The following is a 16,149-nucleotide window of genomic DNA, read 5'->3' on the forward strand; positions in this document are numbered from 1 at the left end:
GGTTGGAGTGGGGGGTTAAACCACCAAATGGTGGGGAGGGGTCAAACAACAAATTCCACACACAGGTTTGCGACAGAGAGGAAAAGCGGAACAGCCACGCCCCTGCATGGAGTGGAACACCGGTGGAACACCAGTGGAACTGCTGGAGAAGATCCTTTCCTCTGTTTTAACCAGAGCTAGATGCTTGAACAGCGGAAAGTCATCCGACGGAGGATAACGGCTGCATCTGCAGCCTGCTTTAGCTCTGAATCCAGAGGAACAGTTAGGACACAGGAAACCATGAACTTTACATCACATTTTTATTTCTTTCATGGAGCTAACTGAATTCATCAACGGTTCTCCTTCCATCGAGTTTGGTACCAGCACCCTGCAGAACTTCTCCTTCAGGACTTCTGTCTTTAACACCAAGGGAAAACAGCTTTAAACAGTTGTCAGATGGAAACGGTTTCCCGCTCTCTGAGGATGAGTTTGTGGAGAACATCAAAGTACAAAGCCAGGAAGAAAAACTGCAGAAACGTCTGGAAAGACGACTTTTTCAGATAAACACATTCAAAGCATCAGGGCGCTGTGCAAAAACACCAACCGGACTCTAAGTGCCAAAGAGAAACAGACTAACTTCATAAATAATCAATAAAATAAAAAGAGGATTAATAGAGAGCCCAGTAAACACTGGCCCAATGACGTCCAACGTAACAACCTCTCTAGCAGAAGTGTACATGCATACAGAGGTCTTTTCCTGGACCTTCAGCGAGTCTCTGTTTACACGAGGAGGAAGAACTTCAGCTTTTAAAAAGCAAAACAGTCTTTTCTGAGAGTTCTGTCCTCCACAGATCACATCCAGACGCTCTCTGACGTTTGGGTTTCATTTTGGAAGCCTTCTCTGTTTTTACTCTGCAACATCTGGATGGATTTAAAGGCACATCAGGATGAGAGTCCAGTGGGTTTGGGGAGGTTTCGTTTCCAAATGCAGACCCCAAACATCTCAGGAGCCTTCAGGCTTTCTGGAGGTCTGAACCAGCAGCCGTTTGGGTCTGAAGCTGTTGGACTTGAACCCCCCTCAGTTCTAGCTCTGAGGACCAGGCAAGAGTCCGTTGATGCTGACCCTCCTTATGAACTGTCCCGGTGCCGGCCCTCCAGAACCGGCCCCACCCTGCAGGGTCTGGGTCAGGCTCACCTGGGCAGAGCTGTAAGAAGTTATCCGTCCACTTCCAGCGATCTGGAGGTTCACTGTGGTTGCATAACTGGCCCTCTGGTTCCCCTGTTTGGTAACAGTAGGAAGAGTCCCGGACCTGGGGGGGCTGGAGGGGCTACGTGGGGTCATGTGGACCTGGGGCGGTCTCTGAACGCCTCCGGTCTGATGGACCGGTGCAGGTGAGGTCATTCCTGAGGAAGAGAAAAGTGGGCTATGCTCCGGTGGGGGCCGGGCTACGTAAGCACAGATCAGCTGGCTGCGACAGCTTCCCTCCTCCAGTTCTGGGTCTCCCCATTCGCCGTCTGACGGGGCGGGGGAGGCGGGGGTTTGGGGGCTGGAGGCTGAGGGAACAGCAGTGGTGGTCGTAGGAGAAGACCTTTCCAGCTGCTCTGTTCCGCTGCGCTTGCTTGAAAGCTCTTGAACGTCAGACCAAGGAACGACGGGGAAATGCTGCCCACCAAGGATGCCCCTCTGGGGGGTAAACCTGCTGGGCGACGGCGCTGACTGAAGGCCAGCTCGAGGGCTGAGGCAGGAGGGGAGGCCGCTGACGGAGGCCCCATCACTCGGATCCTGCTGGTCAAACGGCGCCCTGCTGCTTCCGGTTAGGCCGTAGGACCTTCTGCCGCTGTCCGCCCAGGAACGCCGCAGCCCACCGGAGGGACTACGAACGGGACTAGAAGGTCTGTCTGCCAGAGTGGAGGAGAAGGATCTACGAAGGACTGGCGCTGCCGGAGGACAGGATTCAGAACGGGAAGGACTGGAGGAGAACGGAGGGAACAAAGATCCATCTGAGGAGAAGGAAGGAGAAGCGATCCGAGGATTTCTCGGCTGTGGCGCCGCGACATTATTTGTCCAAAGCGACACTCCAATGGGAGGAGGGGAGAGAATCCGAGGACTGACGCAGGAATTCCCCAAAGCTGGACTTGCTGAACAGGTCCCAGGCAGCTCCAAAGTGAGACCTGAAGGACTTGGACCCCCAACTCTGGCGCTGCGGGGGTGAGGGGGCTTGTTTGCCAGGGGGGAGGAGTAGTTGTGTTGTGGAGGTGGAGAGCAGAGGCGGTGAAAGGAAACGGGACACGGCGACGGAGACGGGACCCGAGAGCTCGGCTCTGACGCAGAAAACGGTCGAGCCACGCGGTTGAAGGACGGCGATGGGGGAGGGTTGTGAGTCGGGGACGCCGCCGCCGCCGCGCCAAACACGCCGTTGGACAGAGACGCCTTTGGCGAATAGCAACCAACCATGTTGTTGTTGTTGTTGTTTGAGGAATCGCTTTGCGGGTGAAGGAATGAGGGGCGGGGGGAGGGACTGGAGCCGAGACGCTGGGGGTAAACCAGACTGCTGGATGGGGAGGGGGAGCGCCGGCATGGGGAGGGAGACAGGGGAGGACAGGGGGGCTGCAGGGAGGAGCCTGCTTCATCTCTGCTCCCTAACGGGGTGAACCACGGTGTGCTGGTTCCACGCTGGGATGGAGGGAGTCTAGGAGATGGGGAGCGGCGCCGCAGGTGAGGCGTGGAGGAGGGGCTCTGAGTTATGGGTGGAGCTTCTTGCAGGGAAGAGCCGGTCTTAGCCATGCTCTGGCTGATGGACTGGCTGATGCAGGAGGCAGCTAAAGATCTGGTGAAGGCAGAGATGGGGGAGGACGGCGTGGGAGACAGGAAGGAGGTGGAGGATGGAGACCTCGCAGAGGACGAGTAGGAAGGAGGAGGGGATCTAACAGAGGGCGAGGGTGGAGGAGACAAACAGGAAAGAGCCTTGGAGGTGGTGCCAACCAGAGCTCTGGGGGTGGGGGACGATGCTGAAAGGCCTCTGAACGGTGAGGAGCAGGGAGGTGCTCTCACAGAGGAGGAGGAGGAGGAGTGCTGGGGGAGGTTGGACTTGAAGGCCGAAGGGTTTGGAGAAGCGGCGGTCTCTGAGCATCGACCCAACGGGTTTGATGTTTGGGGGGAAAAGGGGGATCCTGAGCTCCTGTCGGGGGTCCTCCTGCAAGAGAAACAAAGATTCCCATCAAACATCGAAGAAGGTTTCCACTGGAAGTAGAGAAAGACAACGGCATGGGTTTGTGGGCTCTGACAAAATCCAGCTGACGTTCACAAATAGAGTCAGCTGTAACATTTGGGTTAAAGCCAGCGGCGCCTGCAGAAACGACTGCGGTCTCTCTGCTGATATCAGCGCGCTCTGAGGCATGGCCGCTGGCACCAGCCCTCAGTTTCACCTCCTGTTCTTGGAAGCTGCATCCGTAACGTTCAGCGCCTTCACGGTGAGCTTTATCACAGATTTCTGTCATTCCTAAGAAGAGATTAAATTCCATCTGGAGGTGAGTGAGAGCTTTATGTGAAGATCAGGACCTTTGGGCGGCGTCCTCATGGGACTAAATTCTCCAGTGGGTGTTTCAGAAACACACACATGCCGCTGTTTGCTGTTTTAGTTGAAGAATTGGCGGGAATACTCGACAAACAGGACCGAGCTGTTCGCCAGTCATTAAGTTAAAAGGAAATTTGGAATCTGACCAAGGTTTATTTTCTGGGTAAAAGCAAACAAACCACTGAAGACTGTTTACTGGAGGCAATTCTCCACACAGAGATGGGTTTGTAGAAAAAGCATCATGAAGCCATTTTGCCTCATGGTTGGGAGGGTTTGAGCGTCACAGAAAACATCTGTTTAAAAGGTTTTGAACTGAAGTGGATCAAATGCTGCACAGATGGAAGCTTAAAGGAGATGGTGGTGTTTGATGATGATGATGATGAAGACGAGGGCAAAGCAGGAGTCTAACAGAAAGGCTCGCGACAGCTGAGGCGATGAAGAAGATCAAGAGAGGAAGTCAGCAACCCTCAGCAAAAAGTGGTACAGCCCAAGTTTACTTAAGTCAACTAAAATCTGACGCTTCGCTCACACCATCCTGAGGAACCCGCGTTCACTCCCAGTGAAACGGAAACGCGAGGAAGAGCGCAGTTCAGGCTTCTGCTTTCCTCACGTTTATGTGTCCCAAACAAGTTTCTATGACGGAATTTTCGGCTCGACAGTCGCTGCGTTTACACGGACAAAAGTAATTGGAATGAACGCCTGATCCGGAGAAAAATGCGTCATGTAAACACGCCGTTCGGAACAGTCTGCCCCGATCGGACTCGTTCGGATCAAAATTTCTTTCCGATGGAGGTAGGTGGTCTATGCCGATAGTTGATCCGACCGTGGTGCATGTAAACGGTTTATTCTGATCGTGGGTCACTGCTGCTCTGGTCTACGTCACACATTGACTCCAGAGGAGACTTTGGAGCGAATTAGAAAACGATGGAAAAACAAATCCCAAGTTTTTTTAGGAGAAATCCAGAATGGCAGAAAGTCTCGTCTGGCTGTAGTTGGTGGTTGGATGAACCATGAGAGTCATGAGAAAACTATCACTTCAGTTGAAAAACCACTCCCATTCATTCTTATCTTAGCTGGTTTTGTTCAAGAGGAGCATCAACATGTGGTAAGAAGGTTTAATAGCGATCAGACAACCCTTCAGCGTCCTGACGCTGGACGGTGTGTCCCTCAAGACCACAGCTGCTGGTTTTATGAAACCTGTTCACTGTTCGATGCCGTACCTGTGGTCAGAGTCGGCGGCGCTCCAGCGGTCGGATGAGGCCCTTCGGCTCAGAGTGGTGGGCAGGTCTGTAGGCCTCTGGCTGGTGAATGTCGGGAGGCAGTCTACAGACGGGGGGCGGGGCTGGATGGAGTCTGACGTCCCAATGGCTGCCCATGGACTGGGCGCCTCATCTGGTTCGTCAGAATCCCGAACGGTCTCTGTGGCTTTCAGCCAGTGTGGCTTTGGCTGTGAGGGGTCAGAGGTCACAGGTGAAGGCGGATGAAGCAGCTCTCGGATCTCAGCCCGTCTCAGCTGAGCACTGCGGTCTTCTGCCGGCTGCAGATTCTGGACAGATTTCTCCGTCTCTGGACCTCCTGAAGGATCTCCTGCACTGCTGCTTCCTGCAGAATCTGGTATCTTTTTGTCTTGTCGGACAGCTGCTAAATCCCCCTTCAAGCTCTCATTGGCTTCTTCCTTTGCAGGAGGATGTGGCGTAATGGAAGCAGATGAACTCCAGTCTGTGTGTGTTGGTTGGGTCAAAATGTTTCCAGAAATCCAGCTCTCTTTGATTGGATAAATCAACTGTCCGTCATCGTTCTCCAACCTGCAAATAGAGAAGAACGTCCGGAGAAGTTACACTTTGGACATCACGATGATGTTTGAAAGTCTTGGCTCAAACATAAACCACATCTCCATGCAGTTCTTACATTATCAAATCAAACAGGCACAGTAACCAGAAACTCCTGTCTAATGGACACTTCAGTGTCCACTTTCCTGTGCAGGTCTCAGAGTTCTGAGGTCCTGGACCTTCCATGAACCACTCAAACCTCTGAAACCTCCAGCTCCACAGTGACCGGACCATCATTCTCATTTAAGGAAGACAGAGAGGCTGGTTTGGTTGTACGTATTGAGAACCTGAACACAACAGCTCGGTGGAAACCTGCTGAACTTACCCTCCATTTTTCTGAGGCCCAGGATCAACCAAAGGCCTAGCTGCAGCTGCAGAATAATCCCTGAACTCTGGGCTTCTGTGATCCAGTCCCGCAGGAGAGGTTCTGTTACCGGTAGAGCACCTGGATCCCTGGCCTTCAGGTGGGTCTCTGAGCTGAAATGTGGATTCAGTCTGTGAGGAAGTGAGACACTGGGGGCTCATCAAAGAGGACGGGGGTTCTCCAGCGGTGGTAGAGGTCTGGAGGTCTTCAGCGGAGCTGCAGCTCACACCACAGACCCTGTCTTTGGTCCCGGCACTGAGGCGATCTGCATTTGTTTGGGCGCGGGTGGAGTGAGTGGCAGGTGGAGGCTCAAGGGCAGACAGTGAATCTAGAAAAGAAAAAGAAAAATGACTTGATTTGTTCACTGAACTGGAGATCTGGAGATCTAAACTTCTAAACTTACCGTCCGTCTGGCTCTCTGGTGGTTTCATCTTTTGATGAATCTCTGGGTTCTCCTGGACCTCAGGCTGGCTTTGGTCCGGCGTGTGGGTCCTCACCAATGCAGGCCTGCTTTGATCTGTTGGCTCCGGTGTGATCTCCTCATGATCCACTTTGGTTTCAGAGATGGTCCAAACTCCAGGTGTGGAGTCGGACCGGTCCATGTCTATTGGCTCAGTTTGTCTTGGGTTTTGGTTCTGAAGAGGCGGTCCAGACAGCCTTGCTGAGACCCAGGACTGGTTTTGCACAGAGCTGCCCCGTTTCTGATGCAGCGGCACCTTCATGGTGCTGGCCTTGGCGCTGTACATCCGGGCCAGTGTCTGGACCTTGTTCAAAATACGCTCCGAGTTCTCTATCAGGACTGGGTCTGCCACCGGGTTGACTTCAAACAAACCGATTCCAGTGACGTCTGACGCCATGCCTTCAAACAAGGCTCTGTTCGCAGTCACGATCCTGGAATGGCGGGACCACCGACCCACTTTTATCCGACCCTCGGGACTGTTGCTGGGATTAGTCGGCTCTCTGGCTTTGGTTCCTAAAGACTGGGCTTTGAGGTTGTCGTTATTTTGACATGACACCGTTAGAGTAGGCTCAGTCTGGTCTTGGTTCGGTTCTGTTTTACTGGATTCATGTTTATCAGTCAAATCTTGGTACTGTAGATGGTTCTGTCCTTCGCCGTGGTTCTGCGTAGAAACACACAGACTTTCTTCCTTTTCTGTCTTGATGTTTGTCTTTCCTTCAACCCCCGACGTCCCTTCATCCCGTTTCTCAGTAGATCTGTTGAGGCCACTTTGGTCCTGAATCTCAGTCTCTTCTCTGTCTGGACTGGATGGCTGGTTCTGATCTGTTTGGGTTTGGATTTCCTCTTCCTGGGTCCCGTCAAAGACTTCCGCTTCCGGTGGATCCTCAGAAATGGCTGGTTTTTCGAGCTCTTCGTGACTTTCTGCGTGCGGTGGGAGGGAAGCTGGAGAGAAGTGGTAAAGCGGTCTGCTCTCTGGCTCCCCCTGCTGTCCACCTGTGCTGAAGCGTGACACGGACTCCTTCACCAAGCCAGAGGGGATTTGGGTGAAACTGTTTCTCCTCCTAGAAAGTCCTTCTGTCATCTCCTCTTCTTCCATCGCGTCCTCCTCATCTGCCTCAGCAGCAGTCTCATAGTAATTTCTGATCTTTTCAATGATCCTCTTGTCCTTCTTGGACGCGTTGGAGCCTCTTTTGGGTGGGAGGCATGTCTGCATGGGGGGATGCAGGAGATCCAGACTTTGGGGGGTGGAGGCCTCAACACTCACTTCTTCTTTTGATGAAATTATCTGTGTTTTGGAGTCCACCCCAGAGAAAGGAAGAAGGTTTGAGGTTGTGGGTGGGTCCCCGTGGCTTTCACCTCCTTCCTCTCCTTCAGGCGCTTCTCCTTCTGTTCGTCTGGTTTCCGTCTGAGCAGATAAACCTGAACTGTCTTGGACCTCAGCAGTGTCTTTCTCATCTTCCATGGGCCGGTTTTTAGTCTCCGTCTCCGATGCTTCCTGCTGGCGTGACGGGTCAAGTCTTTGTTCCGTGCAGAAGGCGACTGGCGGTAGCGGACAGGTGAAGTTGGTCTGATCTGACTGTGGCTCATCCTCACTTGGCTTCTGGGGAAAACATGAAACAGCATTTCTTCTACACAGCTCATAACGTGACAAGTGGAGGAGGAGGAGATGTGTGAACAGATGTGAACTAACCGCGGAGCTGCAGGGAATGGCTGCCAGGCCCTCCCTGGCTCTGCTCTGGTTGATGAACTCCAGGATCTCCTCTGTGATGGAAAGAGTGGGCGGAGGACTGAGTGGGCTAAAATCCTCTTCATCTTCATTCTCCTTTCAACAAAAGAGAAAACATGATTTCACTTTCTTTTGCAAATATTCACCAGTTCATGAAGTATAGAAGGCAAACTTGTCTGCATTAAAACAACACAGATACAACCTGTGGATGAGGGAAGCGGCCCAGACGTCCTTCATCCCTCCACAAACATTCAAATAAAGATTATTGGTACCTCAACACTGTCCTCAACACTGGAGATTATCCTTCAACTCAATTTAATTTATCCCCCAATCCATTTTATTAACCTCCATAGTCCCTTCAGGGTTGCTGGAGCCTATCCCGTTCTGTTGTGGGATGCGGGGTTCGCTCTGGGATACACAATCACACTCACACTTAAGGGACAATTTAGAGACATCACATGACCTATGAAGCATGTTTCTGGACTGTGGGGGAAACCAGACACCCACACATGCAATCTCCACACGGAAAGGTCCAGGCTGGGATTTGAACCATACACAAGTGCTGGTCACTACACCACCATGCAGCTCTATCTAGCTTATATCTACAACTATTTAAAATCGAAACACAACCCAAAGTGTGTTATACACCAAAAAAAACAACTATTGAGGGTCCCAATGAAATAACAAGATTCAGGGGATTACCTAATCCCATTCAGATTATTTGTGTGTAATCCTTATTCTACATGAAAAATCTTGATCTACACAGATGACTGCATCTCAAGAGATCAATCAGTTCACATCCTATAATATGCAGATGACACCATGGTTGGAGTCTTCATATGAGATTGGGATCCTCCTGCACTCACCAACTAAAACTGTGATGGCAAAACTAGATCAAGGGGGGTCCATGTGCCCTGTCATCAGTAACAACACCCCCCAAAACCACCCGGAAGACTTTACTTCTTGGTAGAGATTGCTTTAAGTCTTCACAGTCTTGTTTTCTTCCCTCTTCCATCATTGTTTGACCTGGATCATCAAATGCAATAGAAAGGGGTGGAGCACTGTCAGGAATGCAGAAAGGATCACTGGAAGAAGCCCCGCCTCCTTTTCAGGATGTGTAAACATCCAGTTTTCAGAGGCAGGCAGGAAGCATCCTTCATACCCAGACAGTTCCTGCGTCTACCTTCAGGCAGGAAACAAATCTCTGTGCGTGAAAATATCCGGAACCAGGAGATTACTCTGACCGACACACCCACTTCAGACAATTAAAGCTGAATAAGCATTTTACCACCATTTTACCAGGTCCTGGAGGGACCTACCTCCGTACTGTTCTGCAGTTTGTCAAGAAATAGCAGCAGGTTTGAAGGATGCCTGTGGGTACTTCTGGCACCACGACACCGTTGGTATCATGTGGTTGGACTATAGACATTATGTTCTGGACGTTCGAGGGAAGCTAGCAGCAGCTGTCGGCCAAACTCCACTTGGTGGTAAATAAGGTCAAACGGTGAGGAAAGTCCAGGAAGAGGCTGGTAGGTCAAAAAATGTTGGCTGCACAAAGCTTCTGGCAGACATATTTTAGTGTTTACCAGGAATAGAGATGTTTCTAGGAGGTGGAAGGACAGCTTGGAACATTTTCCGTAATCCCACCAACATGTGTTCCACTGTGAAACCAGAACCCCTTGGATTGGGGGCTGGGCCAACATTTGCTTGGGCTGAGCTCACAAATAGCATCAAAAAATTTGGCAGCAAAGGACGGGGAGTGGAACCTCCCAGTCAAGAGAGCTTTTCTTTCAATTATTTCCTATGTGTTGAAATTGTTCATTGTGGTTGTTAGACGGCCTCGTTCTAGAGGAGTTCCACTGTTCCCCTTTTCTGGGCCCATGGTGAGACTGGAAAGTTCCTGTGGAGCAAAGGTCTCAGGATCCGGATCTCATCCCAGTCGCTTCTCCAGCTTACTTTGCTCATTTTTCCTCTTTTAGGGAAACAGTGTTGTGCTTTAACTCCCTAATACTTTAGGATTCAAACCCACCACCCCCCAGTCTCAGGGCCCTGTCCCACTTTTCACGTTTCTTCATGGTGGGGGCTTGTCCAGGATCATCACACTAGTGGTATTCAGTTTTTTTTCTACTTTGGGGGGGTTCTTCTTCTCGTCCCAACCCTCTGCATTTACGCAGACTTGGGACCGGCCAACGGAAACCATAGAAGGTGCCCCCCCCCCATGGTTCCAGTAACTTTCAGCGCCTGATTGTCCCAGGCGGTCTCCCCTCCAAGGACTAACCAGGGCTGACTCTGCTTAGCATAAAGGAGATGGGACGTCGGACAGCTGGTCCCTTCATAAGGGCCTAATGATAGACCTGATTCCTCCTAGCAGAGCAGTACCTCCCCCTGGTGGCTGCCGGCCAGCTGCCCCTGTTCCTCCTTATCAGGTTCCACCTCAATGACAGAGGACGCCAGCGTGCTGCTGCTTCCTGCAGAGCCCAGACTGTCGGTGTGATGCAGCTCGCCCTCGCTGCCAGCCTGCTGCAAAACAAAACCCAACTTTTACTGCATGACCGCATATTTCCACAGTAACCAGACACAATCCCCTGTCCACAGGGGGGTGCCACTGGGCTCTGTTCTGGGCTCCCTTCTATTTATTTTGTACATTAATGACTTGGGTGAAAATGTCTCTGATGCTAATCTACATTTTTATGCTGATGACACAGTCATTTACTGTTATGGATCATCTCTTGCTCGGGCCATTGAAACCTTGCAGAAAGCTTTTGTTGCTGTCCAGCATTCAATTGGTTCTCAATGCCGACAAGAAAAAAGTACTGTTGTTTTCAAACTCAAAGAAGATTCCTGAAGATTCCATGAGTCGAAGTGTCCTTGGGCAAGACACTGAACCCCACCTTGCCTCTGGTGGTAGGCGGGTGCCTGTGTTTGGCAGCGGAGCCGGCACCAGTGTGTGAATGTGTGTGTGAATGTGTGTGTGACTGGGTGAATGGGTCTGTGACAGTAAAGCGCTTTGTCCTTGTAGGAAGAAAGGCGCTATATAAGTATACGCCATTTACCATTTACCAAACAATTCCAGTGGTGTCCACCTTGGATGGAAATGTCATAGAGTTGGTTTATGAGTACAAGTACCTTGGTGTCTGGATTGATGACTCTCTCACCTTTAAACCTCACATAGAAAAACTTGTAAAAAGAACTCAAACTTAAACAAGTTGTGTTTTTCTTTTGAAGTAAAAAAGCGTCTTGTTTCTGCAACTTTTCCATCTGTGCTGGATTATGGTGATATTCTGCACATGAATGCCTCGTCTTCATGTCTCCAAAAGGTTGACACCATGGATCAGGCTTCCCTGAGGTTCATCACCAACTGTAGATCCATGACGCATCATTGTGACCTGCATTCCAGAGTACAATGGCCGTCTCTGGCCACTAGGAGGCAGGACATTGGTACACTTTAATGTACAAGGCCTTGGATTACTGCCTCCCTACATTTGTTCTACAACCCTTGTGCTATCCTAGGCACTTTAACGTTGGGAGTTGGGTCATCTAGACCCACTAGACAGTGCTCTGAACCTTTTTTCTTCAATGGTTTGTGATCTTCACTGGTGTCCATGGATTACATGAAATCTTTCCACCTTTATCCACCTTTGTCATGGTAGGGAGAACACCTCAATGGAAGGGAGGGGGGGGGGGGGTCATCTAAGATAGCACAAGGGTTAATCATAAGGAAAAGTGTGGAATCTCACTCCTTAAGATCTAAAGTCCAGTTGTTGCTTTCTGTTCCTGGCTGGAAAAAGCCTTTGTCCACTCGGCTCCTTCTGCTTGGAAATATGCTGCAGAAAGACTGAAACCTAACTTAACTGGTATCTTTAAATGTTTTTAAGAACAAGCTCAAAGCATCAGAGACTGAAACAATAATGTGCAACTGCTTTTTATGATGTATGTGGTTTTAAAAATGTTTGTTTTGAAATGTGCTGCCTCTTGGCCAGGACTCCCTTGGAAAAGAGGTTTTTAATCTCAATGGGACTTTCCTGGCTAAATAAAGCTTAAATAAAAAAACAATGCCTGGTTGTCATTATCTGTAAGTCATAATACAAGAAATAGAGTCTGTACAGTATGTTATGAATCCATAGAATGTGCAGGTTTCACGCTTTGAAATGACTCCCAAAAGGTATTGAACTTTTTCAGAATGTTTGTCTTTTTCTGAGATTCTTTAAATCTTCAGTGTCTGATCACAGTATAGCTGGACTCTCTGGCGGTTGAGATTGGGTCCAATCTGGAGTTTTTACCCAAGACTGCGTCAGTCCAAGTCCAGGTCACGGTTCAAGTCCTGCAGATCAGCGACCTCTGATCACGTCAGAAGGCCCGACGGCTTCAGCAGAAGCGTGTGTTCAGACACACATGTACCGTGCTGGACCAAACGGAGAAACCAAACCAGTCGCTAGTGTCTGCATACTGGTCTAAGCCCCGCCTCCGTTTCCTCTCATAATGCTGCGTTAACCCCAGTGGTTAGGCAATAATTACAAAAGATCTGAATAAATTCCAGTTCAACCACAGAAATCCTTTGATGTCAATCAAAGTGTTTGTTGTTTTTCTTATGTGGACGAAAGAAAAGAAAGACTTAGAAGAGTTGAATATTCAAAGAAATGTCTGACCTTCAGAGCTGATGAGGTCCACAGTCAGGGCGGAGTCAGGGTGGAGGGGGCGGAGACAGACAGAACAGTTAGCACAGTGTCTCCTGTGTTTGCCGTCAGAACAATGAAACATCTTTGCAGGAAGCTGTTGTTTCTGCTGATGCTGCAGGTCTAACAGGCGCCACAGCAAACTGACGGCTGGCAGGGAGAGCAACAGCGCCACCTGGCTGCAGAGCTCCTAACAGCATGCAGGGATCCAAAGCTTGGTGGACTCATAAATCCGTATTTTAGAAGCAAAAAAAACTTTTAAAAGCATCAATATTGTCTTAATCTTCATCCACCTTGAGGGAAAGTCTGAGGATTTGGTTTTTTGTGAGGGAAGGCGCTCATTCTTCAGGTGGCGTTGTCTTAAAGTTAACTTCAAATCTTCTTCCTTGAAACGTTTCATGACGAAGAAGACTTGAACTGCTGTGACTCAACTTCAGGCTGACAGGACTTTAGTGTTTCTGACCTAAACTCTACCCTGGTGGGGGGATGGGGGGGGGGGGGGGGGTTCTCACCATTGGACTGGAACGCTGCCTCGATGTCTTTAGCAGGAGCTGCAGGAAAACAGAACCGGGTCAGCTGCAGAACAGAATCTGAATGTGTCATGGAAACTGGAACATTCTCATCCCGTAAATGTTTTTTTTTTCCGGTGACTGCTCGTGTCAGCTTTCAGGAATGCTCTTTGACTCATTTTCCATCATCTCATGAATGTTTTGGACTGAATGTTGTAACTGAGGGGGCTCAACTTTTGGACACGAAGGGGAATTTTACAGGAGGGCTTCTGTGGGCCCTGAGTTCTGTCTGAAGGCTGTTAGATCACCTGACTGCCTCCTGGTTCTTCTGCACGGCAGGTTTCCTTCCAGCAGCAGCGGGAGGCTCTTCCTGGACTTCTCAGGTGTGTAGAGCAGCAGCTCTTGAGGTTCTGGAGGAACAAAAGGTTTCATACTCAGAGCAGCTCCCTGAGAGGTGATGCTTAATGACTTAAAGCCTTAACTGCAGATCTAAACGTAAAGATTATTGGACTTCATATTAAGTATTAACTCTGCAGATGCTGGAAAGCATACTGTTTGAACTGAGAATCCTCCCAAATGGTTCATGACACGACACCCCCAATGAACTTTTCTCTTTTTTTGGAAATTGTGACCTCCTACTTGAATTCTTAATAAAAGGAACAGGGAGAGGCAGCCTTTGGAGAAGAGAAGGGAGGTGGACTTTCTTCCCTCACACTTGCTTTATGAACAAGGGAGAACAAGGTGTGTGATGACTGACATGACTTCTAACGACCCTGACCTGACTGACGCCGCCCCCTGTGGTAGCCATGGAAGTCGTCCGGCCTTGGCGATGTCCGCGAGTTCTTTAGGTGGTCTTGATTGAACTGAGGTGCTGAAACACAGGAAGTGACGTCATGACATCATCAGAGTGGACGGGTTGGACGTTGGTCATGGACGTGTGGCGGTGTGCGAGCTCACTCTGACAGAAGCTGTCTCCCAGGACCTGCCTCGCCTGCAGACACACAGAACATGTTCTGATGTCAGAACCCAGAAGATCATAGTTCCTTCATGAGTTTCAGGAACCTGAATCTCTTTAATCTTTCATCTCATCAGTGTTTCAGCAACGTAAGCTCACACCGAATCGCCTCAAGGGGATTTAAAAAAAAACCTAATCTATCAGTTATGAGGAAAAGAATCAGCTGATTGACAGGAAGAAAAACACACTCTGGCTTTTCTTACTCACTAAAACGAAACGTTTCCATCTGCTGAAGAAAAACCATCAAAAACGTCTTTGATGTCCTTTTCAGGGCTTCTACACCTGAAAAACCCGACAACGTCTTTGACCCAGAAGAAGCAGCAGTCCAGCAGCTGACCAGCAGGGGGCGACAAAGGCTTTGTGTTCTTATGAGCAGAACTTCTGCACAACATTTCTACAACAAAGATGTCATTTAAGGTGTTGCTGCAAAGATCCTGCTGGCTGTCAGAAAATCCTCCCCAGACTTCAGGCATCTTCTGCTGGGAAAACCATCAACCTCCCAGTCAGGATTAGTCTTTTCCAGGATGATGGACCTGGACGTCCCAGAGCAGCAAAACCTCCAAACCTTTGTTTTAGAAAGTTACAGGCTTCACAGCTTCTAAACAATAAAACACACCTGATCAGGTGTTCAGCAGCAGAGAATTAACTCCATCAAATAAAATCAAATTGAATTAAATTAAATTAAAACAAACTTTTTTTTCTATAGCACCTTTCCAAGTCATGCTACTCAAAGTATAAATCTGGTTTTGTACTAAAGTGGGGAAACAATATTTTGGGGACTTGTTTTTCCTTTTTAAATTCATGCATTTATTTATTTTTACAGTTATGACTTCTTTACGACTTAAAAGTCATTATAAAAAAAAATGTTTGTAAACTGTCCCTAAAACTCAATAGCCAGATAAGTAAATAAACAAATAGTAATATACAGATACAAAAACCGGAAATGTGGATCAAAAATCTATCAAATCAGTAAAAGGAAAACGAAGAGCGCTGGCTCTTGTGGAGCAGGACTGGAACCGACCTTCTGAGGGAGGGAGGCTGGGTGGTTCTCCACGATCAGCCTCTTCAGGTAGTACACCCACAGGCGCTTCTCCTCCTGGTTCTTGGCCTGCAGGAACAAGCACTGATGAAGCCAGGCGAGGAAGAGCGAGCGCCGCGGTCCGCTGTCAGACGGCTACCTGAACCACGTGCTGCTGTTTGGGGATGGTCCGGTCCGACACCTTGAAGCACAGCGGGTCCTTCAGAGCCTCCACCAGCATCAGGTGACAGCACTGCAGGGGGGGGGGGGACAGAGAAGGTCAGAGGTCACCCAGAAGGAGTCCGCCTCCCCCCAGTCTCCTGCTTCTCCTCACAAAAATGTGCGTGCTGTAGACGAACTGCTCCAGCCTCTTCTTGGTGATCAGCAGCATCTTGTCAAACAGGAAGAAGGCCCGCTCCTTCTTCACCCTCTGGACCTTGAAGGAACCCTCCAGGACCAGTTCTCCGAACCCACTGAGGTTCGGTCCGGTCCAGTTCACCAGCAGGGACTCGATCTCCTGCCGAGAAGATGAGATGACTCAGAGACTGAGTCTGGTGGACGTGATGAAGGTCAGAACCTTGTGAATCCTCAGAGAACATTAGTACAACGACCCAACAGTCAGAAACATCCAGAACCTCTTCCGTGTTGAGATTCACCAACGAGAGTAAAAACTGTGAAGATCAACCCAGCACTGAGAAAAGCTGCAGTGGGAGCTTCATGGTATGGGTTTCCATGAACAAGCTAACAGGTTGGATGATACGGAGCTCTCTTCCTGCTTTGTTTCTGTTAGTACACAAAGATGACCACTAGGGGGCAGTACAGCGTTTGCCTTCAGGCAGAGCTGACCTGATGAAGGGAAAAACGATCCACGGACCCACAAACCTTTCTGCTCCACTGACATCTGAGCCGGTCAGCTGTTTGAGCAGTGAGGTCAGAGCTCAGAACCAAACGCTCATCCGTCAATCAAGAGGTCGCACCTTCATTTGTGCAAAATTTCAAGG

At 49.6% G+C, this 16,149-nt stretch overlaps 2 protein-coding genes across 6 annotated transcripts in view; both read right to left on the reverse strand.

Annotated features, from left to right (window-relative positions):
* Nucleotides 1-282: 282 nt before the first annotated feature.
* LOC144981777 (uncharacterized) lies at nt 283-11,303 on the reverse strand. The gene is made up of 7 exons (XM_078930136.1): nt 11,289-11,303; nt 10,313-10,453; nt 7,898-8,029; nt 6,151-7,807; nt 5,709-6,075; nt 4,775-5,359; nt 283-3,173 (listed from the first exon to the last, which is right to left on the reverse strand). The coding sequence occupies exons 1-7, from the start codon at nt 11,301-11,303 to the stop codon at nt 1,064-1,066; spliced, it is 5,007 nt and encodes a 1,668-aa protein (XP_078786262.1). The 3' UTR covers nt 283-1,063.
* Nucleotides 11,304-12,376: 1,073 nt separating this feature from the next.
* plekhg2 (pleckstrin homology domain containing, family G (with RhoGef domain) member 2) overlaps nt 12,377-16,149 on the reverse strand; it is a 71,078-nt gene continuing 67,305 nt past the window's right edge. For 2 of the 5 annotated variants that reach the window (XM_078929795.1, XM_023961329.2), the window contains 7 exons: nt 15,483-15,665; nt 15,309-15,401; nt 15,152-15,238; nt 14,073-14,106; nt 13,894-13,986; nt 13,424-13,525; nt 12,926-13,157 (listed from right to left, as the gene is read on the reverse strand). In XM_078929795.1, coding sequence (XP_078785921.1) covers nt 13,003-13,157; nt 13,424-13,525; nt 13,894-13,986; nt 14,073-14,106; nt 15,152-15,238; nt 15,309-15,401; nt 15,483-15,665 — 747 coding nt within the window. In that variant the 3' untranslated portion in view covers nt 12,926-13,002. Of the gene's footprint in view, nt 12,588-12,923; nt 13,158-13,423; nt 13,526-13,893; nt 13,987-14,072; nt 14,107-15,151; nt 15,239-15,308; nt 15,402-15,482; nt 15,666-16,149 lie in introns of those variants that run through there. The other 3 variants (XM_023961330.2, XM_078929797.1, XM_078929796.1) reach the window with 3 other exon arrangements.

Source organism: Oryzias latipes, chromosome 13 (assembly GCF_053564925.1).
Source record: "Oryzias latipes strain Hd-rR chromosome 13, Olatipes_Hd-rR_3.1".
NCBI classification, from domain to species: domain Eukaryota; kingdom Metazoa; phylum Chordata; class Actinopteri; order Beloniformes; family Adrianichthyidae; genus Oryzias; species Oryzias latipes.

Bases quoted from the DNA above. Each gene is read 5' to 3' on its own strand.
- LOC144981777 (XM_078930136.1), bottom strand. The intron at 6,076-6,150 runs GTAAGTTTAGAA...TTTCTTTTCTAG, and splicing joins ACCAGAGAGCCAGACGGACG to ATTCACTGTCTGCCCTTGAG. The intron at 5,360-5,708 runs GTAAGTTCAGCA...CTCTATTTGCAG, and splicing joins GGGCCTCAGAAAAATGGAGG to GTTGGAGAACGATGACGGAC.